Below are 25,944 nucleotides of genomic sequence, written 5' to 3'. Positions count from 1 at the left end.
TGTGATCTTAATACATCCCTATATTGCATATATATTGAAAAAGTATATGTGTGAGTGCATATGTAATAATGTGAATTTGTGTATGAAAATATAGCATTACAAGTCAATATGTGCATGGAAATATAATGTGTATATGTACAAGTTGTTATATACATGTAGAAAAGTGAACGTGACTAGTGTCCTAATTATTAATGTATGTTTGTATATTTTATATTTAATATATGAAATGATGTTTTTTAGTAATCTTCATCTCACCACTAAATATATGAGTGACACGTAGCACTAGTACTTAACTAAGAATATGCCATTTGGAGTTAAACTATCAAATTCATATGCATGAGTCGGCAAGTGACCGATGTGGATGTTTATAAATTATTCTTCCTATTTATGCATAAATATAGATATATATAAAAAAGAAAAAGAAAGAGATTTTTAGGATAGTTAAGTGGAAGATAAAAAAAAAGGGAAGAAAGCTTTCAGCAAATAGCATCACGTGTTGTGGAGCGAGAAATAGGAACAAGTTCCTAACTAGATAAATTATCGTACAGGTGTGTATAAATTACACTTTTAATTTTACATATTTTATGTGATTGATTGCTATGTGTTAAATTGGAGTGAGTATTTGAATCATATGATGTGAGCCTAAAATGGTTATGTGTTATTTGATATTGATGGTGGAATATTGAATATGTGAGTGGTGCTATGGATATATTTTTATATAGCATTAGAATTATTTGTATCATTAGATTAAAGATGATATGTGACAGTCTTGCCCTGGGTTCTACGGGTCATATTCAATGATAAAGGACCTACGGGCCAAAGAAAATGTGCAAAGAGGGGCCTTCGTGAAAAGGTCAAATAATTAAAAAGAACCTTCGGGTCAAATATAATGGAAATCCCAGGCAGATACCAGGCTTGATCTGAAACAAAACAATAAAAAGAACGGAGAGACATATGCATATGAATATTAAATTGTTATGATATTTATTACGTCTGGTGATATATTTTGGTGAAAGAACGTGTTTGACTTTTGTGATGTAAAATTAAAGGCAAGGTTTATACGCACTGAGTTGTGGCTCATATAAACCACTAATATTTTTCAGGAATAAGATATCAATGATGCGTGGGTTGATGTGAGTTACAGTTATTATAAAGGTCGGCGGCTGATGCGTTTTGGCAACCTTCCCCTCCTCATCATTTTTGCATGTAGATAAATGTGTAGTATATAGAGTGGTGAGAGGGTCCCACTACTGTGTAGAATGTTTTGAAATATGTATTTGATAAATAGTGGTTTTTGAAATTATATAATATGTGTGTTTTATGTACTTGAAGTGTAGTTATTATTTTACAATTTTGAATTTATATATAGTAAGTGTATAAGTCATAAGGGTTGAGGTGTGACACAAATAGTTTCAATTCGATATTATTGGTCAAAACCGATAATTAATGACAGAAAATAAAAATGAATTTAATTTACTCCTCATCCCTGAAAATTTGTCACATATTTGATATTTCCATTTCCGCCCATCTTATAAAATTTGTCATATTTCACTTTTTACTAATTTTTGTAGTGAATCCCACATTCCGCTTATTCATTCTCTCACATTTTTATTGTAAAACTAATATTTAAATGTAGTACTTTAATCCACTAAATTTTTCAACTCACTTTTTGTTACATTTTTTAAAATTTATGTCCAGTTAAAATGTGATAAAATTTAAGGAACAAAGTGAGTAATAGTATACTGTCTTAAGTTAAAACGTCGTGATTGGATTTGTAAAGGTGAAAATAATCATCGTAAACCATAAATTGGGATTAGAATATACTATCAAATTGGATATGCACGAATAATTCCGAGCACCTCTGGCTCTAAATGTACTCGAATGTTTCCTAACTCATCTAAAGTACATTGTGAATATGTCGGTGCTCGAAAACTCCCTTAATAAGTGAGCACTGTATTAGACATTATTGTATGAGGCGTCGAGTTCGAGCCTTCTTGACATCAATTGTAATTTCCTCCTTTATGTGGGAGTTAATTTTTTTATTTTTTTAAAAAGCATTAATAGTCTATGCTTGGATATATAATTCACTCACTTATTTATAAATCCCTTAAGACCATAAATTTTACTTATTCAAACTCGTTTTTATGTGGAGTACAAAATATAGTCGAATAGTGCTCAAATTATTCATTTTATTTACAATATGCTGGCCCAAGTAGTCATGCATGAACATAAATACACGTCCATTTTCTCGTGAAACTCAAACTTTGTATAGATAGATGGAGAATGTAAATAAAATAGTTTTTTATGTATCTCCGAATATTAAAAGCCACGGGATATAAATGCAGATTTGGTCTTCTAAAATAATGTTGGCAAATCAATCGAATAAATTAAACACGTCAAATCAGATATTGGCAAATATATAATCCCAAAATATCAAGAGGAATATATGTTAATAAGTACTCGTACAATGGTAAATTGCTTTTATGACAATAACCATGCCCAAATTTTAGAATTATACATGAAAACATGCTATAAAAAGCCAAGCCAATAGCATACTTTCTATATCAATCTCATATTTTCTCTATCAATCTCATAATTAAGTTAATTTCTAGAAAATGGAATCAAAAAGAGTTGTTAGCACCATGATGGTTGTTTATATGGGACTCATTTGCATGTCTTTGCTCTCAAGCTCTGTATCTGCAGGTGTGCTTATACATCGATTTTTTTATTCATTTTAATTATATATGTTTACATATACAAGTAAGAACTATTAAACTGATTATTTTCTTTATTATTATTTTCTTTTGTGATTTTCAGCGGAAAGACGTGAGAAAGAAACATGGATTCTTCAAGGGCCATGCTCAAACTATCCAAATTGCAATGATCATTGTGTTAAAACAGGATATGCAAAATATGGAGGAAAATGTATTTCACTTGTTCCAGGAAAAAGTGACTCCCTCGTCTGTGTATGCTTAGCGCAAAATTAGATATTGTTATGATGATATATTGTTTGATGAAGTACTAATCATGTATGGAGGATATATTTAAAACCCTTCATTTAAAAGAAATTCTACCGAATTCTCGTCTAGTTGTGTATTCATTTTCATGAGAAATTCTAGAAAACATATATCTATTAATATAACGTGCATTGCTAAAATTTATTAATGCAATTCAGATTCGAATTCATTATATCTCCAGTGTTTGAAACACGTATATAAATATAACGGGCGCAAATAATAGTTCATCCAGTCCATATATATCTCCATTTCTCATTAAACAATGCCCAATTGGCGATTATTTTATGCAGTCGAGTATATAATAAAGAGAAGATAAATTTACATACTCCTTTAATTTAGAATTGGATAGGATTGAATTTTTGAGAAGGTTCATAATTTTATGTGGTCGAGTATATTAAATTGGAAGTGTGTTTTTTTTTAAGAGGTTCAACAATAGTTCCCTATCTACGAACCTTCAATCTATAGATTGGAGGTGAATAGTTTTACCAACCGAGTCTACTTGAGGTTGTGATTGAGGTGCATAATTATTTTTGTTGAAGATTTAACCTTTCACTTTGATTTTTTTATTTAGACGCATAATTCGTTGAATACTCTTTTGCTGCATTCTTTTCGAGTAAAACCCCCCCCTAAGAATACTCTTTTGCTGCATTCTTTTTGATGGGTGAATAAAATTTCATGCAAAAATATTCTGAGTAAGCCATCTTCTCTTATTTTCATATAACTAATGACAAATATTATCATCTTAATATTTCTATGATAAATTTGCAATAAAAAAGAATACACATTGCATGTATTATAAATAACAACAATATTCCTTCTGCTCTCAAACTATGCAAGGGGCAGTGATCATACGCAGCATCACTAATGATCAACCATCATTCATCATTGGGAGGATTGTCCTCACGGTCGACAGGCTCCGATTGCAGGGATGAGGCTGTAGAGTTCACAGACTCAGCAGGTGAGTATGTGTTCGATGCTACACCATTCACAGCTGATGTCTTGTCCGCACTAGACTTAGCCTGGGGAACGAGCCCTTTCGCTTCCATTGCTGCTTGCTCTTTGGCCCGTCGAGCCTTTTCCAACACCTCATTCTGCAGCAACATATACAGCTTAGATCTTAGATTGCCACAACTGGCAATTCTTAGAAGCCTTGTTAGAAACAAACTATACTTCAACTGAAAAAGATTTCAAAGAAAGGGCAGAATGCATATAACATATAGTAGCAAAGGCACATTTGATTCACAATGTACTATTATCGTAGCTTACATCGGTAATGGCTTGCAAATGTACTAATGTAGGACATACAACATTGTTGTATTTCAAACTGACTATCACAACAGCACATGAACTAAAGGAACTTTCATGCTTTGGCTTATAGCTACAATGAATATAAGATTTAGCTAGCGACAAGTTTGCGATCTTGAACTTTTTCAACTTTTATGAGTACTAATTTTAGATGTTTTATTCGTAATTGGTCATCTCTATTTCATATGAATGCATAATCATGATCCAAAGCTTCAAAAGGCATCTACTTACCAATATGAACCACAATTCATATTACACCAAATCAAATTATCCGAGTCACCCCAGTTTTGAAAAGTGGAAATTCGAAAAATTAATTAAACCAACTTCCCATATTATGCTGGGCGAAAGCTACACTCTTTTTTTGTATATCTTGAGTGTTGAGATTTCTTGAGAAAATGTTACAATCTTTCAAACAATAGTTAAGGGAGACCATGATGTGACCATGTCACAAACTGATTATTGATCCATTGGAATTTATCTCCATGAAAACGATGTGAATCACTCTACCATGATAATAATCAAGTAAGCAAATTTCAAACATAATGACAAATGAACCGTTTGTTGGCACAGTGGAGTATCACATTACAAAATAAGGATGAATTTAAAAGGCTTATTTTCATACACTTGAAAAGGTCACAAACATTTCCAAATTCCAAACACAACAAGACTTGCTAGACTCATCATGTGTCTAATTTCTCTCAACGACGTTTAAAAATCGAAATACTGTTAAATCCTCTATAGTAAGGAGGTATTTACTTTGAGTGATAGGATAGATAGATAAAATAATACATGCTAATGTACCATCCATGTATTGATTAATTTTGAAATTGTTTGATTATCCAATGCTTCAAATACTCGATCATAGATTCATATGTCCTTTCAAACACCCCATAAAGGAATTAGGGGCACCACAGCATATCATGGCCTAAAAACAAAAGCAGATGGAGTGTAGAAACCAGTTCTCTCTCCAAAGCTCACAAGCAACACACCAGCCCTTTCAATGGTGAATTATCCCTTCTACACACTCATATGAATGACAAATGACGCAGTGGCTAACGAGCCAAAGTGTGTGGTAAGATATAGCCCCCTCATCACATGACATGAATCGTATACACAAGCAGTGATTTAGTACCTGAAACTCTTCTACTTGCTTCTGTTGTTCAGCTTGCAATCTGCCAATGGAGCTCAGAAACTCACCCACGGCCGACTCTACACGCTCATTAAGTGCTTCAGCCACTGCCTTTCCCAAGAAAAATGCATCTAAAATTGTTCTGCTCTCATTCTCACCTGAAAAATGACAACTTTTTCTTAGCTAGCGAAAATCATTTTCATCTTAAGCTAGTTTATTGTCATTACAATCGACATAATACATAATTGTCTCAAATCCCTATCAAAATTACAAATTGTATTCCCATTCTTAACTGATTTTTTTTTGAAAAAGGTAATTTCCAGTACAGACTTGTTTGTAGCATAGAATTTGCAGTTCCAATATCTGAATTCCAACTCTATGAACAGAAACCTAAATAGCTGGAACATAAACCCTAAAGAGCAACCACCAAGAGCACATAGAGAGAGGGGGGAATTACGGAAATTAAACAAAATAGGGTATTGAGATTGGTAAGCGGAGACAGTAAGGAGAAGAGGCGTACCGGAATTGCGAGTGCAGTTGCAGGTGAATGTAGTGGATGGAGATCTGGAGGAGTGGAGGTGAAGGTTGGAGGGGGAAAAGGGGAGGGCAGGTGGCTTGATAGAGCAGCGAGGGGCATGGATTATGGATGGGGAAGGAATGGAATAGGAGGGTGGGCAATGGGATGCTGTCAATCGCCCACTCATTTCCCTTCTCCCTTCGTCTTCTCTCTCCGATTACAGAAGCTGATCAAGTCCAGAAGTCGTAGGCGTCTCGTAGATTTACTGGAGACCACCCGATTAAAAATACCCAAAATTTAGTTATTTATAGGGAGATTAAAAAAATATTCATAGGTTATTTCTAACTCGCATTTTCTTCAAATTTCTTGATTTTGAAAAAAAAATTTATGTCCAATCTTACATAACTCAACAATGAAATGTTGAGTCAACTTGTTACAACTTCTATACTTCATGATTCGATTAGTGTTATTCTCATTTATCCAAACTAATCCACATTATAAGAATTTGGTAAGAGCATCCACAATGCGGCTAGCGCACGGCTAGTCGATTCGCGTCGCTAGTCGGTCGGCTAGCCGAACCGCTGGTTGCGAACAACCAACGGATCGTCAACATGTGGGCTAAGATTAGAACAGCCTACAAGAGGTACTGCCCGCACGGAAAGGACTACGGCGGGGAGGAGTGCTTGGAAGGGATGAGAACGCATTAGGGCCGCAGTCGGCCGATTTTTGGGGTTGTACGCCAACACCCTCCGCATGATGAGTAGTGGGCGGAGACTGGGGAGGACTAGCCGGAGGATAGCGGAGAGTCAATTCCCCAAGCCGGGGGTTTATAGGGAGTTCACCTTCTGGAACTGCTATCTCGTGTGCTGAAGGACTCCGAGAAGTTTTGGACGGGGGTCGACGCCGGGTGGCCGAATAAAGCAGAAGCCGAACTATTCCGGCGATTACGAGATGTGCGAGCGGCGGTTCCCACGACCTTCCCTCCGGATGCTGAGGAGTTTCCGTCCCCTCCATCGTTTGCTCGCCGCACTTGCCCGGTTGGCCAAAAGCGGGCACAACGGGCAGCGAGGGGATCCTCCCCCCTATCGCCGCCCCCCACTCGCATACACCTTCTTCTCGCGTCAAAAAACACGGGAGCAGATGTACACGGTCTTCCAAGATTGGAGGGCCGCCACTGACCCTACGGAGAAGAGGTTTCTTCACTCGATACTCGAGAGTATGCGGGTCGATTTGGATGCCGCGAGGGCACAGATGGGGGGCTCAGATGCCACCGATGTGGAGGTCCCGAGTGGCGGCGGCGGCGATGAGGAGTAGAGAGAGGCGGGGCTCGTGTGTGGAAGCCCGTTTTTTTTTTTAATTATGTACTTTTTTTTATCTATGTACCTTTGTTTTATTTAAATGAAATGAATGAATTTTCCCGTATATATCTCGTAAGTTTAATTCCGTAATTTATCGTGAATTTAATTTCGTAAATGTAGTTGTTTTTGAATTATTTTTATTGCGGCTAGCCTGTGGCTGGCCTTAGGCTAGCCTATTTGATTAAAATAATGATGTGACAGGTGGATTTTTAGTGCTGATGACGTGGCAGGAAGAGAGAGTGGCTGACCTATAGTTGGCCTATGACTGGCCTATTACCATTGTGGATGCTCTAAATTGACTCATTGTTTCATTGTTGTAAAGTGGGATATATTTAATAGATTGATTGTTTTTAAACCATGATATAGGTATATGTCTTAAAAATGATGAAAATAAGGGGCAACAATTATAATTAAAATAAATTGCGCTAGAGGTTTTTGGATTAGTATGTTTTACTATTTTGAGGTACTTCTTTTTAATTCTTGAACTATTTTTTTAAAAGTAAAAAATATAACAAATGAGTTAAAACATTAGTCCAGAGGCTGATGCAATTCATAAATTATTGAATAGACAATACTCCCTCCGTTTCGCGGTAGTTGAGTCATTTTGTCATTTTGATACGTTCCATAGTAGTTGAGTTATTTCCTTTTATGCAAAAGTCCACACATTTCTTATCTCTTACTTTACTTCTTACTTTACTCTCTCTTAATTTATTCTTTCTTCATCTCTCTATCGTTTTCACTTTTTACTTTATTCTTTCTTTATTTAACCCACTTAACACAATTTTTTTTAAATTCTGTATCGAAGAAAAACGCCTCTACTATCGCGGAACGGAGGGAGTAGTAAGAAAATAGGGACAGTGTATATAGATAACTTACTCCACACAGGATACAAGGAAGGGCCTTCTTTTTTCTTTTCTTCTTACTATTACATCAGTAGAATTTTTTTCGCTTGTACAAAAGCTCACAAGTCACATCATATAATAAAATATTTAAAAAATCCATTAAATTCGAAACATGAAATTAAGATTATATAAATCCTACCAAAATAAATTTACTGAGTCCATATAAGTTGACCCAATAATAAATCCTTATCTAGTCCATAAACATAAAGAAAACACAAATATACCCAATCAAAAGATGTTTTCCATTCAAGAAGTGGGTAACTCCACAATCTAAAACAACCACCCATCAATACAAATGAGACCCTTTATTCGTTACATCGATCTCCACAAACTTCCCATCTCCAAACAACATATACACATATCATTCATATAAACACAACACAATTAAAAAAATCAACAAGCCAACTGATCTCTAAACTGTGAGATCTCTTCAAAAATCGGCAGCCTTCTCGTTCTAGGAGGCGCCCATTCGTTCATGACACGCTCTAGAGCTTCGACAAAATCATCCTCGAAGACAAAATCATCTTCGAAGGAGGGGTCGTTGGGCAGCTTGAAGTCGAGCTCCAACGACAGCTCCCCGGCCCTATTCCTCGACTTGGGGTCGTCAGAGCCCGGGAGCTTGTGTTGCAGCACCTCTTGAAGAACCAAGCTAGCGTCATGGTAACGAGTTTGCTTGATGAGGCAGTGGCATAAGTTTAAGGCCTTGTTCGCGTCCGGATCGATCATTTGAGCTTTTCGATATACCACTTCTGCTGCTAGGAAGTTGGACTTTTGCATATATGCCCAAGCTAAGTTTCCCTGTGTTTTCAAAATAATCAAATTATTAACATATGCAACTTATATATATATATATATATGTACTCATTGAAGTGCAATAAATTAAAATCCACATACCAAAATTCTTGATGTTTCTTGCTTGACAGAAACCTGAAACTTCTTCCCATGAGATCTTGCAGTTTTGGTGGGCTTCCCATTGAAAGCTTCCCCTAAATATATGAGTTTGAGCTTATGTTTTAGAAGCACAATTTGCTCATCAACTTTTCCACATTTCTGCAATGTTTATATCCAAACATCAGTATGTGTATAAAAAACATTATAGGAGTACTATGTTAAGGGGCCGTTTGCTAAGGTAGATAACTCATTTGTCTTAGAGTTATCTGACCGAAAATGACCTAATCAAATGGTCCCTTAATGTATAGATACACACCTTGTACAAGTCTATGAGAATGTTATCAAGTGACTCTTGGGAATTTCTGGGGCAAAAGGAGCGGAAGGATTTGATGGCTTCGATTGCCTCTTGAGGTCTGTTGAGTTGCTTCATGACGACGGCCATGTCTTTGAGGGCGCTTTCGACTCTATCTCCTGCGTTTATAGCCTTCCAAAACCACACTATCGCTCCCTCCGGATCCTTCTCAACTAGCTGCAATCCAACATGTAACCATTTCATATCAGAAAAATACGAAAGCAAAAGCATAGTTGTGTTCATGTTGTTGATGAACAAAATAGTGTTAGGAATGAGATTCTATCAATGTATTTATAATTTTAACTTAATTGTTAACTCAATCAGATCGATTCATCGATTGATAAATATGCAATAATAGTACTAAGATTTAAAAAAAACAGTCATTTTTTATCTTAATTGAAGTGTTTATACAAAAAATATTGTTTGAAGTGCAATTAAATAGGAGGATTTAATACACAAACCAATCAAATCATAATAAAATTAATTACAACATAGTAGTATATTTAGTGTAGATTAATTAATGTACATATTAACATAGAATAAAAATACCTGAAATGATAAAAGACAATGTCAAACTACAATATTTTTTCTCATACTCTCATTAGATTAATCAGATACAACAATAATGTAGCACAAATATTCCTAAACTATATCATATCATCCTTATAAGATCTAAAATTTCATTAACATCTTTAATTGATCCTTAATTTGCTAGTTAGCATCATAATCAAACTAATGATGAACAGTAAAACATAAAATCTCAAAAAGGAACAAAATTGAAAAAGTGAAAAGGTAAAAAAGAGAAGTACTATGTGATTACCTGAGCATGTTTAGCTCGGACATAAGGCCCATCGCCGCAAGGAACTTTGTGAATTACATGAAAGAGATCATTTCCTCTCTTCTTCCTCGACCCACTTTCCATTTTTTCTCTCTCTATGTATATACTATATATATATGTGTATCCAATTGGTGAGCAAGATATTGGAATGAATCTAGGAAAAGGGCAGATGCAGATTGAGATTGAGAGGGAGAATTGTAGTCATTTCATTTATATGCAGAAGAATAATAGAGGGGCGGAGGCTAAATTATGAGAGGTAAATGAATCTAGACGGTAGGACGTCCAGGTTCGTTCCGAGCTTTGTCAACACAAGGTTTTCCACTTATCCAATCTGACACGTGTGAGTTTACTCCCTTTCGTAAATTCATCGCCAAAAATAGTAAAAAGTAAATGAAACAATTATTTATGGAACGACAAAAATGACAAATTTAAATGATTAATGCCGAACGAATGAAATAGTAAACTCGAGGGAGAATTCGGTTTGAGCAGACTCTAGATTGAATTGTCTCGTGTAGTAAACTGAATTTGTATTGGAAATGTTTATCTGAAATTGGTTGACAGTCCGACACTTTTATGGGGTAACTCAAAACCTATAAAAGGAAAGGTTGTTTTTTTCTTGTTATTGCAAGAGATCCCAATTGAATCTATTGCAGCCTCGCAGGGATGATTTCATCTAGGAAATTTCATTCTTTTACACAATTTTATGTATAATTAATAGTGAAATGGGTAATTCAATTTTTGATCTTATTATTAAGATGAGTATAATTTTACATTTTTTTATTGAGATCATGAGTATAATTTTATTGTTATGGTGAGAATGGGTATCCAATGATTGCTTTGACAAATATTTTGACTAGGACTATTGAACTAAAACTCATCAGAGTACTACAAAAGTGGGGTGAGTGCAAATTAAGAATGCCCTTCTGTAATTTGATAAGAACAGATGTATCTAAACTAACTTTCTAGAAATGATTTAAGTGGACTGTAAAAAGAAACACAAATCAAAACAAAAACATTCTTGAGAAGCCACAGAATGAATCTGGCCTTCAATACAAGAAAGATACATTATACATATATGTATGTATATATGGTGACGGCAACTTAGTTAACCTTGTTCTGGAATTTGGCTTAATGAATCTGGACGATTATTTGGTAGGTAGCTTACTGTAATTAAGTGACATGACAGTATATATATATATATATGTCTACCATTTTTTTGGAGCTGTAATTCATACATTAAACACCACACTCAAGCACATTAAATTGATAGGCTCGCTTTAGTATAGTGTACATTTTAAAGACCTTATAAGCTAGTTATGAAATTACGCACACGAGTAGCTAAATCCTTCGTAGGGTTCTACGGGGGAGATACAATGATTCTTATGTTTAATTGATTTCCTTTTTCTATGCCTTGGCTCTTGTGGTTATTTTGATTTCTTCATATGCTTATACATTTATCTTCGTCTGTCGCGCCTTTATAAATGCATGTGGATTTTACTACAAGAACATTGAGAAGTGAGTAGTTTAATTTGAAGGAGAAGAAATTGACGTCTTTGCCAATATAATCGAGAGATTTGAGCCTTTGAATGAAACTAAGTATCTTAGGATCTATCAGGAGTTGTTGCCTTAGTTCTAGGAAGGAGACTTCGATTCACAGGTAGCAATCTACAAATTATATGCTTTGATAAAAGATATAGTTTTACCCTTAGTGATAGCTTAATAACCCTTGAGACCCTTTGTTGGCATAGTTAGGGAGTTAGTTGAGCATAGGATAGTTGTTATCGATCCCGTAGGATTCTACCTTCTCATCCTTGATCTACATCCGTTTTCTTATTTGACTTTTATAATAAAATATGAGTTGAATAAGTTGGTGGAATGTGGGGTCTATTTACTATTTACGATAAAAGAAAAATAGGATTCTTAAGTTGGGACGGACGGAAATGACAAAACAGGACTCTTAAGTTGGGACGAAGGGAGTAGTATTTAATTTTTAATGTTTTTCGAATTTCTTTATGTATATATTCCTTTTCATATTCTCAAAAATATTCATATATATATTTATGCCCCCACCTAAATTGAATTCTTGGCCCATTCTTGCAAGCGACGCAAGTGGTGATAAAGTATGATGATGAGTGTCTACCCTCCAAGATTTTTACTGGGAGAAAATAAGAAAATGTTTAATAATAGGACAAAAGTGATTGCAAGCGGGTTGTGAAATTGACGAATTTTAGGGCTTGCACATGGGCCTAAAATTTTAATAGTGTTCTTATTCTCATAAGATTCTAATTATATATTGTGGCAATAAACACATAATTAGACTAATTAGTAGTAGTAATTAATAAAATATATATATGATTAAATTTTTTAAAAATAAACCACTATACGAATATCTACATTAATTAGCTAGATGGGTAGACCCATTCGATTAACAGGTATTACAAAAACCAATTCTATCAATGCATCCCAAATTGATAATCATTTGATATCGGATCTAGTAAACAAAACTCATGAGGCAGCAGTGGATTGATCGACCCCTGGCCCTACTTGGATCCGCCACCAGGGCATGCAACAACATATCAAGTTGCTTAAATAGTTAGTTAGCAAGAAAACAAATCTTAAAAATTAGTTGAGACATATGCATAGCTAGTATTGATTAGCATGTGCACTACCTTCATTAAACAAATAGAACTTCAATAATCCAACCACAAACTAACATAAATTTCCTGACATTTCAACCGATAAACATGGCAATTATGACATGTGAAACATTAGATCTCTGCGTCCGATCTTCACAACTCCAGCACAACAACTGTCCAAAATTAGTAAAATGTTATAATTAGATCACTATTTACTAATTCAAATCATAATTAAGCAAAGTCACTTATATACACACTCACATTCAGAATCAGTGGTGATCCAGTTTCCCGGCCGAGCGTGGCCTCTAACGCGCAGAGGCGTGGAGTTCAGTGAGGATGCACCGAGGAGGTGGTCGTGCCTCAGCGACGAAGCCACTGCAGAGATGGCGGAATAGACAGATGAAGTGGTGGAGCAGCTCTCCACATCCCATCTGAAGCTTATTTTTGGAGAGTCGTTGCTCAGCTCGTCCTCGTCTCTCACCACCTTCAACCCGGCTGATTTGTTCCTAAAATGCAACACCTGCACATCCCGATATAAGAGGCGGATGCAGGAAAAAAAATTTGCGAGACAAGGGTGCTAAAATTGAAAATAAGTAAATAAACAGTTTTTCCATTAACTACTAATCGTCTTAACCGTAAATCACATGAGTTTTAATGTAAATTTGATAAAATAAGGAAAACAAATGTTAGTCAAAGTTGAATAAATTAATAAAATAAGACTATGGTTAAATGGTTGTAGACTTGTGGAGAAAAAAATATTTTAACCTTTTGGGGGTGCTCGAGCCCCCCAAAACATCCGGTATGATATCTCACAATCAAATAGGCAATTAATGTTATATGGTCAATGATAGAGGGCCGTTTAGCATTCTAAATCGAAAATCTTGGATCTGTCACTGACAAGCAATATTCTCAAAAATGAAATAAATATATGTACAAATAGATGTTGTTACCTTTCTACCAATGTATTTTGCTCCTTTGTCAGTCCTGGCAGCTGCTGCCCATTTCAGCAACACCTTCATCCTTGCAATGGTGTTCATCTTGTCGCCTTTCGTCTTCTCTTTCTTGCTGTCTGCGTTTGGACATTGTTCGCTGCTTGCTGCTGCTGCTGACGACGATGCTGAATCAGTTATAGGCAAGACTTTGTTTCCTACATGAGATGCTGCAGAATCCACCTTGTGATTAGCAATCTCTTCTTTCTTAGTCTTCATGTAACCTTTTCCCTCTTAATTTCTGTCTCCTCCTTAATTCCCCTTTCAATTAAGGATCTGTTTTATATATAGTACTATAATAGATTTGTTATAATTATTTTTGCATGTGAACAGCGATTATTTTGGTTCAAGAAATTGCGTGGATAGATCAGCTGCATGTTACGTTTTGTTTATTTTTTATTTAAATGATTCCTAAATGTGGATAGTGAGGAGAGAATATGTGAGACAGTTTGTTTGGTCAAATAGGACAGCAATGGTAATCTATCTGTGCTGTCTCTATATCCCTAAGATTCTAACACTTTGCCAATTTCCTCTAGTGGAAAATGGAGAAATTAATAACTTAGAAATGAGAAGATATTTATATGTACATTTCAATAAATGTGATCAGTATAAGATGGTGAGACAACTAGGCAGTGAGTGGGGACTGGTTGGCTTGTGATTCCAAAAGTGTATTATTTTTATAAGTGTCGTCATGTGATTAATCATGAAATTACTTAACCTCTACTTATGTACTACTAATATATTAATTATTTGAAATTACATTAGGTGCTTGTTTGAGTGAAGTGCGGTTGATAACAAAGGATGTTTAATTTTCATGGGTACATGCGTGAAAAGTAGATTCTAGTACGTGTTTTTGGTGGACGTGTGAAAATATAAAAATGCACATATTTTGCGGACTAAGGAGTACTAATTTTAAAATTTAACAAGCGATTTAGTGTAACCAGATCTAGCCGAACCGAGGCTCATCTCAATAAGAGTTCGTTAGCTAGCAAAAACAGGTCGAAAATCGAGCTTCAAATGAGGACCAACATCTATGTTTAATGAGCGGCTGATTTAGCAAGGCTCGTACATGGAGTAAGTATAAAGCACTATACTACTCCACTAGATATGGTGCTGGACGTCTGTAGCGTTAGTAATTAAGTCTTGTGATTATTTTCTTAATACACTGTGGTATTAGGGTGAGTTGCTTATAGAACGAGAAAAGTAGTGATTTCAAGGCAATTCCTAATTTTTAGTTCGAATTTCTAATCAATGGATTAATGGTCATTTAAGTCCATACAGTTTAAATAGGATCATCAAATCATAAGGTTTCATTTTTTTGCAATTGCTCAATCCGTGTGCAAAACAATGTATTCTAGTGACGATAAAAATAATGTCATTTTCTTAGAAAAAATAACTTTTTTCGTTATTCTTTTATTTATTTTTTGTCCTATTTTAATGAAACAACGTCGATTTGAGTACAACCAAAGGACGTTGTTGTGTTTGAAGTTGAGATAATTGAGAAAATTGAAACTAAAAGACATCTTTTTGTTTGAAGTTGAGATAGTTGAGAAATACTCTCTTCGTCCCACGGCAAGTGGGGCGCTCTTTCTGGGCACATGATTTTAGGTTTGTAATCGATTAGTGGTTAAATAAGAGATACATTGTTGTTTTTTGCCAATAAAAGAAATGCATCAAGTTGGTCGACTAAAAAGGGAATACGAACGGAGAGTGCATTAAAACTGTCTTTAAAACCTTATTACTGATTTCCCGGCAACTTAAATGAGAGTGTTCTGTAGGGAAATTAATATGTCTGCCTAAAATATGGCTAATTTTAGTAGCACGGCTTCTAATAATTTTCATTGCGTCACATATTATTGTGCGAGTAGATTTTAAAATACTAGTAGGTGCTCTGGTGCAATAGTGGTATTTGTGAAATTATTTGAGCAAGTGTGGTTGATATAACAAAGGATCGAAGGATATTTTTCAGATACTTGAAACGTATTTTTCAGTGGACGAGATAAAATATAAAAATAGACATATTTTTGCAAATGAAAGAGTACTAATTTTCAATTTTGACTAGTGATTTAATAGAACCAAACCGAGCCAAGCCGAAGTTCATATCAATAAAAGTTCACATGAAAAAACAAATCGAAAGTTGAGCTTCAAATGAAGACCTGCATATATGTTTAGAAGCGGCAATGGACTAAGGCTCGCACGTAAATACTAACACTCTACTAGGGTGTTGGACGTTTGTAGCATTAGTAATTAAGTCAACACTAGAACAAACTGTTAGGATCGTCGACTGTATGAGTTTGTCATCCAGGCCCAACTCAAAGCCACCTGGGCTCTGATACCACTTGTTAGGATCGTCGACTGCACATATTAGTTTTATATTGTTCGATTTGGGTCAAGCCTGCACAGATTTATTTTGGGTCACTCCCAAAAGACCTCAAACTAATCGGGGTTGGACAAGAATTATATACAATTTTCAACTTCCCTCCTTCATCCGATATGTGATGGGTTTGTAACCCAATACAAACTTATCATGTAAGGACACAAATTTAGAGATGAATTTATTTTATTGGTTTTTGAAAAATGACCAAAAATTAAAGGAAATAAAACACACTTGGGTTGAGGATACAATTATCCACTACATCTTAATCTTTTAATCTTTTGTATTTCTTTGACGTTTATATTTGTGTCCCTTAATTTTAATTGAGACAATAGTACACTTTTTTAGTAAAGAGTAGAATATGTATATAGAAATACTAATTGACATGTCATCCTAGTTTAATTAAAACGTGTCCTTAGACATTCATTTTAGATTATTTTCTCAATACACTAGTATTTATATTAAGTTTAGAATTACTCCTATTAAATTACTTTTTCACTATAATCATTTGTCTTATCATATTGTGTAGTATATTATTGTGACCATAATTTTATAATATAGTACAAAGGTTATATAGTTCTGGAATTATATAATTTTAAAAAAAATTATAATTATGCATCTTATTATTTTGAATTGTTTATTATCAATTACCTATAATCTTATAAATTTTATGAGGTTTATACGCGCCAATAATTAAATAAACGTTGTATGTTGGTGTTGAGTGTAAAGCAATTATTTGGGGAAAGACTATTTAAATTGTGAAGTTTATTCAAATTTTGATTAAGCATAAAATTTGAAAGTGAAATATTAAAAACTTACTAAGTTTATGTTTTAGCTATCTCATCTGTGCATAAACAATATATTTTGGACTTTTCCAATTAAATAAGAAAAGAAATGAAAAGAAAAGAAAGTACCTGAAAATCTGAAACAATGTCATTCAAGTTATTTTATACACGGATGAAATAAATGCGAAAAAATAAAACATTGTGATTTAATATATTTTTTTAGCCTTATGAAAGTGAGTAGAATTGGAGTAAATTCATGATTTTAACGATTATCATCTCAATAAATTACGAGGCTTGTTGTTCCCTAATATCCATATCAGCCGCCACTAAACCTAGATCCTTTAAGTACATCAATTGTGCTAGTATCTTACCAACTAATGCCAAGTCATGTCAACTTGGCCATAAAATCACCTTATAAATATGATGAGTAACCAAACTTTGTAAACACAAATCAAAAAGAAATATTGAAAAATGTCTACCCTTAACATACATGCAACTATCCTCAGCAAGCAACTAAGTCGTCTCCACAGCTCGGAGGTGAGGAGAGCTTCAAAAGTGTGCCCCGTCCCGTGCACTGCACCTGCTGCTCGCCTTCGGGCTTCTTGCTCCGCACAACAAGAAGCTCGACGCTCTGGAAACTACCAGCCTGCCCATTGGGATTTTAGTTACATTCAATCTTTGAACACTCAATATAATAAGGTATCATTCTTATCAACTAAACATTCACGGATGATACTCAACATTTCACATTCTTATACCATTATTACCGATATTGAGTATTTATTTCTGTGCTAGCTTAGTTGGTTGAGGTCGTGGAAAGGTTGCGTGTTCGATCCACGCCGATCTCTCTCTTTCCGGTTTCCATTCAAATATGCCTTTTTTTTATCTCTATTTTGTTTTTTTGTTTCATTCATTACTTTTGTTTTTCAGTTTCATATTTTTTATTTCTTTACAAAATATTCCTTTATAATACTAGTATTATTTTGTGTACGAAATCCTAGTACTATTATTTACAAAAATCTATTTTATAGATTTATATTATGTGATGAATAAAATATTCTAGTACATATTGACTAATCGAATAGAAAATGAAAATGTTGATTACTTTATAAAATAAATTTATATTATTTTTTAAATAAATAATTTTAGATTTTGATAAGATTAAATATGTAATAATATCATAATATTAAATTTAACTAAAAACTACTCCTATTATTTTATTCTTGAAAAATATTACTGTATTTGATTAATTATTTAGCATTTATTATGCATTCTCAAAATATTTTTTTCACATTCAAACTATATTTCTTACTTCTTACAACTCAATATCACCTATATTGTAGACTGGTGATGAAGGAGAAAATAATTTATACATTTTTGAATCTCATCCATAAAAAACTAGATCTAAAAGCCCTAATTTGGTAGGGTTCGGTGGTTCGGTCTTTAAGAGTGGGTTTGTGGATAATGGGACTCTATATATATATATAGGATTTTGATCCAAACAAGAATGCATCTTGATAAAGAAATGCAGACCAATTATAGGCCCTTGGATTTGGCGACTTCATTATCTGATCACGTGATCTAATGGCTCCATTAATTTGATTATTTTTCTATTTTTAATTAAGTGTAAATCGCTTAAGGCTATAATTGATATTTTGTCACCTCTCTTGTAATGGTAATTCCTATAATCATGCATTAGTCTTATTTCCGTTAAGATTTCATTCTCTCCTTCCATATCTGCGTGATTATTTTTACACCAGAGTTTGGTTCAACTTCATATCCTTCATCACTCCAGGCTCCAGCGGCAAGTAATTTTTCTATCTCATTGATCTTCAATCTAAACTCATTTAATTTCTGAAAACTTATTAGTGAACGCAATACTCCATAAAATATTTTTTATTTTCTACACCAAATTGCCATTCGATTTCTTCTCCTTCATCACTCGATTGGTAATTTTTCTATTCACCTCCAATCTTGATTATTGATTTTTCAGAAAATCTATTCATTTTTAAGAACTATCATCGTAGAACTAAGTACTCTTCATTTAACTGTTATGACACGTTTATACCCTTATTATGCTCTATTATGACTTAATTATGCCGCTCTTATGCTCGGATATTCTATTAGTATGACACAAATTGGCACCAGTATGACATTGTGGAGTAATTCTCACAATGACTCTAAGTTGCATTTTCTATGACATAAGTTGATCCCGGGTGTCCTCATACTGACTTATTAAATATTCATTATTAGCACAACACACACAAACATTGCATGTTTGATTATTTTTGCGTATCTCTTTTTTTTTTTTGCTAACATGACCATAATACGCATACAATATGAAATAACAAGAGCTTGTTAGGCACTAAAAAATGAGTCGTTTTCATATATAAATTGAAGAAAAAATAACATCTGATGTCATTTCTAAAACATCATCAAAACATGTAAAACTAATTTGTTTAAACATCCTTAATTTAAAACAGTGGTAAACAATAAAAACGAAACAGTCTTTTAAGTTATGACATAACCATCGCTTAAGATCTGTAGTTTGCTATCATCTTTTCAACGTCGATCTTCACTTTCTTGTAATTAAGTTGCATCAACATTCTCTACCACTGTACCTGTACAGATAAATGAGTTCATTCTTAATCTATTTTTATGGCATAATAGTAAGCATGATCCAAAATTATCTAAAAATGACATCCGTATTTGAAATGAGGTCATTCTTAGTCTATTTTTATGGCATAATAGTAAGCATGACCTAAAACGATCTAAAAATGACATCCGTATTTGAAATTAGGTCATTCTTAGTCTATTTTTATGGCATAATAGTAAGCATGACCTAAAATGATCTAAAAATGACATTTGCATTTTTCAAATCCGGATTTCATACAATGACATAAAACAATCTCAAAATGACATAAAACAAAATAACGATGTTCTACAATGACCTAAAATAAATTTCGGGTTATTTTAACCATTTCATGTTGACGTAAAATTACCTATTTTCAACCAAATCACATATCAATCAAAAGAATCATCAACCACCATGTAATTTTAAATTAAACTCAATTTGTAGAGGACTTCATTATTTCGGTGGAGAAATTTATATTAACCTATCAAATGATGATAACCTAGAAAAGATCATATTAACCTTGTTTTGGGTCATCGATCATGTGCATTTTCATTCGACGAGTGCGGGCTAGTTACTGTAGCTGTTTAGGAAGATAATCACCAATAGTAAAAAAAAGTGCCAATATAAATCGCACCCAAATGACCCAAAATATTTTAGAAAAAATACCATTTTTCATTTTTGGTTTGAGCGATACCCTCTTCTTCGCAGCCATCCTTCCTACACTAGTTTTGAGAAAACCCAAACAAGAGAAAATTGCGTCAGATTTGACTGCATATTCTGGAAAATTTATGATTTAGAAACCCTTACTAACCTTTTCTGTCATCCTTCGCTGTTCCGGAAGCGCATGATTTAGAAAATCGCTGAAAATCCGTCGACGAGGAGACATTTGGTTGATTTCAGAAGCGAGAGTTAGAGTAGATTAGGATTTTGTGTCGCCGATTTGTGGAATACGCGTTTTGTGAATGTGTTTTTGTTTTAAGGAATTAGTAAACTTTTTCACTCTCTCACTTAATGAATTAGTGTGTGGAGTAATCACTCCCATAAAATCCGCCCACTAAAAATGGAAACGACGGTTCCACTCATTTGCACTCCCCAAAATACCCTCCAATGACATAATTTGCTCTTATCATGACACAAAAGAAACACTTTACAAAACAAATCATGGCCATTAACTAATAGATCTAACGCTTGATAGTAGGGCTGTATTTTGGTACTTAAGGCCTTCTTTTGATAGATTAAAACCATATATATATATATATATAGGGTAGTGATAAAATGCAAACTTATATATTGTACAAACTCAAAACTCATCAACAAAGCTTCAACACAGTTTCAATACAATATCAACTCAGTGTAAAATTTCAAGATTTTAATGTCAACACAGTATCAACACAATATCAACACAACATCAATCATTGACTACCGTTGAAATTCTGTTGACATTTTCCTGTTGATGCTTTTTTGTGATCTGTTGACATTTTTCAATGGTCCAGATCATAGTTTTGAGTTTGTAGAATATTTAGAGTTTTCATTTGATTACATACCTATATATATATATATATATATATATATATATATATATATAGAGTCCTATTATCCACAAATCCACTCTTAAAGACCGAACCACCGAACTCTACCAAATTAGGGCTTTTAGATCTAGTTTTTTATGGATAAGATACAGAAATTTATAAATTATTTTCGCCTTCATCACGAGCCTATTTTAATTCATCCGAAGGTAAATAAGTCATACTAACATGTTACGAAGATTTAACTTCGTTCCAGAATATATTACTTCATTCTAGTAGGTTTTTACTTCATTCCAGTACGTAAATGTGGTTTCGCCGTCGCGTGCCGTTCTTTCTCTCTACAATATCTATCACCAACGCCATGGCGCTAATATGGTTTAATAAATACATGGAACAATGTAATAAATTATTGGAATGAAGTATGTGTAGAAGCATTTGAAGTACAGAATGAAGTAATAAACCTATATAATGAAGTAAAATGGGCTTATAATAAAGCCGAAAAAATTTTCACAGCAGCACATCTCATCAAAAAAACTAGATCTAATGGCCCAGATTTGGTCTCTAGTTCGGTCTTTAAAATTGGTTCGACATTGATCACAACTCTATATATATATATATATATATTCAGTGACAGAACACCTCTTATTAATTATACATTCACAATTTAATGTATTCACTATTTGTACCTTAATAAATTCTTGGCTCCACTCATGGATGTGTACATGTACATTTGCATATATAGGAGGAGAAGCACTTAAGTAGGAGAGAAGAGTTGATTGTGCAAGTGAAGATGATTCTGCAAGAGGGAAAAATGGAACATGTTCAACAATTGGAGTTGATTGACGACTTGAAATATTTGGGATTGTCTTACTTTTTTCAGGATGAAATTAAGGAGATTTTAGGTTTTATACATAGCCACCACAAATGCTTCCACAATAATGAAGCATGTGATCAAAGGGGTTTGTATTTCACAGCTCTTGGATTCAGAATCCTCCGACAACATGGTTTTGATGTGTCCCAAGGTGCTAACACTTTTTATATGACATATTTAGTTAAGTAAATTTACTGAAAAACCATGAAATTTGATAAAATTATGGTCTTTCTCATAATTTTGAATAGTTGGATTCACAATTATTCCATGACTAATAAATTCAGTAGCTTACGTGCTGACCTATATTGTTTCCAGTATATATAGGCGATATCATGTAACTCATTGGCGGTGACACTATTTTATATGGTTTTCCGGTTACCATATCAAACACAATTTCGCCAAACAAATCTACTTAAGCATATGCAAATTTCATGGGTTTTCAAGTTGAGTTTTAATATTACTGGACGGACCATAATTTTACCAAACGTTATGATTTTTCGTTCTCCCTATAATATTGTTTCTATGTATAACTAATTAATCTAATAATCCAAGCTTAATCATAATCGCAGAAGTATTTGATTGTTTCAAGAACGAGAAAGGTAGTGATTTCAAGGCAACCCTTTCTCAAGATACGAAAGGGATTTTGCAACTTTATGAAGCATCCTTCCTTTTGAGAGAAGGTGAAGATTCATTGGAGTGTGCAAGAGTATTTTCCACAAAATGCTTGCAGAATAAACTTGATGAAGGTTTTGATGATAATCTATCATCATGGATTAAACATTCTTTGGATCTTCCTCTTCATTGGAGGATTCATAGACTAGAGGCAAGATGGTTCTTAGATGCTTATGCAAGAAGGCCGGATAATAATCCACTTATTTACGAGCTTGCCCTATTCGATTTTAAAATTATGCAAGCAACATATCAACAAGAACTCAAAGATATATCGAGGTATAAAATTAGGAAAAATTAATATTTTTTCTACGTCTGTCCCTGTATATATATAGCCAATCTGACACTTCATTTTTATATTTTTGCCTTTGACAACGTTATAGCTGGTGGAATAGATTAGGCCTTGCTGAAAAACTCCCATTTGTGAGGGACCGAATTGTGGAGTCCTACTTTTGGGGAGTTGGGTTGTTTGAGCCAAGTCAATATGGATATCAAAGAATAGCATCGGCCAAAATGATTATGTTGGCAACAGTTATAGATGATATTTACGATATATATGGTACTATAGAGGAGTTGCAACTATTTACCGATGCTTTTCAAAGGTTAGTATATTATATATATTGTCTTCGTAATACGTATTATTAGATGTAACACTGAGCTTTTGGGATGTTCAGTTTCAATTCAAACCAAACATGTTAACCAACGTATAATGATCAGTTGATATGACGATTTCCTTCTAAACCAATAGATTGTCGGTTCGAGTCAGACAATTATTGATTGATTAATTGAGATTAAATTTCAGATGGGATACTGAATCAATAGGCCAACTTCCTTAATACATGCGAGTTTGTTATTTGGCACTCTACAACTTTGTTTCTGAGATGGCATATGATACTCTCATCCAAGACCAACATTTCATCAGTTTCCCATGGTTAATAAAATCGGTACCTTTTCTACTCTATATGCTATCTAGAATCACTTTTGAAAGGTACTAGTTCTGAGGCTTTCGCAAGTAACTACTTGTCGCTTTTATTTACAAGAACAATCACTTTTATTTGAACGTACGATGAGAGAGAGCTCATACGAGATTTTTTTTGTTATAAATTTGGCAGTGGTACGATTTGGGTGTATCATATTTAAAAGAGGCAAAATGGTACTACAGTGGATATATTCCGACCCTAGAAGAGTATATGGCCAATTCAAAGGTTTCTGTGGCATCTCCAAATATAATATCCCAACTTCATTTCACATTGCCAAATTCAAGTTATGACAAATCAACCATCGAAAGTTTGTATGAATATCATGTCATACTTTACTTATCAGGAATGCTTTTGAGGCTTGCCGATGATGTCGGGACGGCACAGGTAAGTACCTAACGTATTAACGTATTCAAATTTTATGCAAAAGCCACTATTTATAATCCGAATAACTTATAAATTATATTTTGAAGTAAAATTAAAAATTCAGCCTCTGCTAATATTTATTTTTGTGTCCACCCATGTTCGCCTTCCCCCTAAATCCACCACTATTTGCAATCAAAGAGGACATGCCCTTGATTAATAAAACTAGCTTTGTTTAGAACCAATTTATTTATATTTACCATTCTTTGTTCAATTAATCTAGTTTGAGCTCAAGAGAGGAGATGTGCAGAAAGCAGTCCAGTGTTACATGAACGACACAAATGCTTCGGAGAAAGAGGCGGAAGAACACATTATGTATATTTTGAGGGAGTCGTGGAAGGAGATGAACACAGCCATGGCTGCGGGTTATCCATTCGAGGATATTTTGGTGGAGTCCGCAGCTAATCTTGGAAGAACGGCGCAATTTATGCACCTCGAGGGAGATGGTCATGGCGTCCAACACTCGGGAATTCATGAACAGATAGCCGGCTTGTTGTTCGAGCCATACGCCTGAATAACCTACAATATATCTCTCTAGGCTGCTTTGTCATTTATTATCTATCTATCTATCAATCTTATGATTTCTCATGGTTTTTCTTCTCTATGTGCTTTGGCTTGTTATTTTTTGTTTGTCCCCCTTTCAGAATTTAAATGATGAATTACAAAGTTTAAAAAATTCTCACCTATTGCATCTAACCAAATTTGTTTATTTTCTATTTGAAGGCTCAAAACGGTGGCATTTAGTTGTCTACATTGTCACACTGATGCACGTTTGTGCCACTATTCATCATTATCACTAAAAAATTTATGTGTATGCCGACCCAACATTGCATTTTCCCATAAAAACTCTCCGTTGACCAATTGCAAATTTTAATTTACCATTCAAATTTTGAAAGAGGCTGAACAAACTAGAATTTGAATAAACTTCATAGTTTATGCATCTCTACGCAAGAAAGATGACTCATTATATTTGTATCTCTACTTTATTCTATCTTCACTAAACTCAAAAACTAATAGTACTATATAAAATTTCGTAGCACCCAAGGAAAGTGTCTATCTTCCTTGGGGCGGAAGGAATATTTTTGGGTTTGTCGAAATATCTGGATGTTGTGGATCAATTAACTGTTCAACAAATTAGATATTACAATACTAAAACCAAATTAATTAGTACAAGCCCGAGGCATAAAAATAAATTAGGACCGAGATTAAAAGGAATGTAACGGGTTAATCTTGTATCATTGTAACCAAATATATACTACATGACTATTTAACTGACTCAAGCTAATCTTGGGCCTATTTGAATTGCCTTTCTTTGGTAAAATCACAAAAAAAAAACTCGCATAAATAATTGGTCCAAGATGCATATGAGCATGTAGATAAATAGATTCAATTCTTGGAAATGATCCAATGTCAGAATATACATCTGGATGCTCGATTCATGGTATTGAGAATGTAAACCAAAAATGGGTGCCAAATGTAAGGAAGTGAAATAAAATCTTACTCCATCATTTAAATATTTAAATCTGAGCAGCCCATGCGGCTTTGTGTATAACGACTGATTCTTTTAAAATAGATAAAAGAAAAAGGAAAATTGAATATGAGAAAAGAATTTGTGATGAAAATGTTAAACTTGAAAATGGAGTAGAAGTAAAAGAGGAACAAGTTGGATAGGGTTTGGCGGTGGAAAGTCAGGATAAAAATGGGGCAATTACTGGCTAACCCCATCACCCCCTTTATGAGTAAGAGAGAG

General features: G+C 34.1%; 3 protein-coding genes, 1 long non-coding RNA gene and 1 pseudogene across 5 annotated transcripts; 1 reads left to right on the top strand and 4 right to left on the bottom strand.

The window, feature by feature from the left end:
• Positions 1–3,754: 3,754 nt before the first annotated feature.
• On the bottom strand, positions 3,755–6,241 carry LOC125219175 (uncharacterized protein At4g13200, chloroplastic-like). The gene is made up of 3 exons (XM_048121079.1): positions 5,972–6,241; positions 5,455–5,609; positions 3,755–4,108 (listed from the first exon to the last, which is right to left on the bottom strand). Exons 1-3 carry the CDS (start codon positions 6,153–6,155, stop codon positions 3,893–3,895), a joined length of 555 nt encoding a protein of 184 aa, XP_047977036.1. The 5' UTR covers positions 6,156–6,241; the 3' UTR covers positions 3,755–3,892.
• A 2,208-nt stretch (positions 6,242–8,449) lies between these two features.
• Positions 8,450–10,512, bottom strand: LOC125219149 (protein SULFUR DEFICIENCY-INDUCED 1-like). The gene is made up of 4 exons (XM_048121036.1): positions 10,292–10,512; positions 9,436–9,648; positions 9,123–9,278; positions 8,450–9,026 (listed from the first exon to the last, which is right to left on the bottom strand). The coding sequence occupies exons 1-4, from the start codon at positions 10,391–10,393 to the stop codon at positions 8,622–8,624; spliced, it is 876 nt and encodes a 291-aa protein (XP_047976993.1). The 5' UTR covers positions 10,394–10,512; the 3' UTR covers positions 8,450–8,621.
• Positions 10,513–12,906: 2,394 nt separating this feature from the next.
• LOC125218141 lies at positions 12,907–14,172 on the bottom strand. The gene is made up of 3 exons (XM_048119745.1): positions 13,896–14,172; positions 13,207–13,465; positions 12,907–13,118 (listed from the first exon to the last, which is right to left on the bottom strand). Exons 1-3 carry the CDS (start codon positions 14,151–14,153, stop codon positions 13,099–13,101), a joined length of 537 nt encoding a protein of 178 aa, XP_047975702.1. The 5' UTR covers positions 14,154–14,172; the 3' UTR covers positions 12,907–13,098.
• Positions 14,173–17,564: 3,392 nt separating this feature from the next.
• LOC125218140 lies at positions 17,565–24,726 on the top strand (annotated as a pseudogene).
• Positions 19,455–20,685, bottom strand: LOC125218142. Of its 2 annotated transcripts, XR_007175886.1 has the most exons (4): positions 20,540–20,685; positions 20,395–20,450; positions 20,248–20,308; positions 19,455–19,714 (listed from the first exon to the last, which is right to left on the bottom strand). It is a non-coding gene; the product is annotated as an uncharacterized LOC125218142 (long non-coding RNA). The 2 variants fall into 2 exon arrangements; XR_007175885.1 differs by lacking the exon at positions 20,248–20,308.
• Positions 24,727–25,944: the final 1,218 nt, after the last annotated feature.

The sequence above is a fragment of the Salvia hispanica genome, chromosome 4 (genome assembly GCF_023119035.1).
Source record: "Salvia hispanica cultivar TCC Black 2014 chromosome 4, UniMelb_Shisp_WGS_1.0, whole genome shotgun sequence".
In the NCBI taxonomy this organism is placed as follows: Eukaryota; Viridiplantae; Streptophyta; class Magnoliopsida; order Lamiales; family Lamiaceae; genus Salvia; species Salvia hispanica.
Note: the sequence above shows the minus strand (reverse complement) of the source record. Positions and strands in the feature narration are given on the sequence as shown.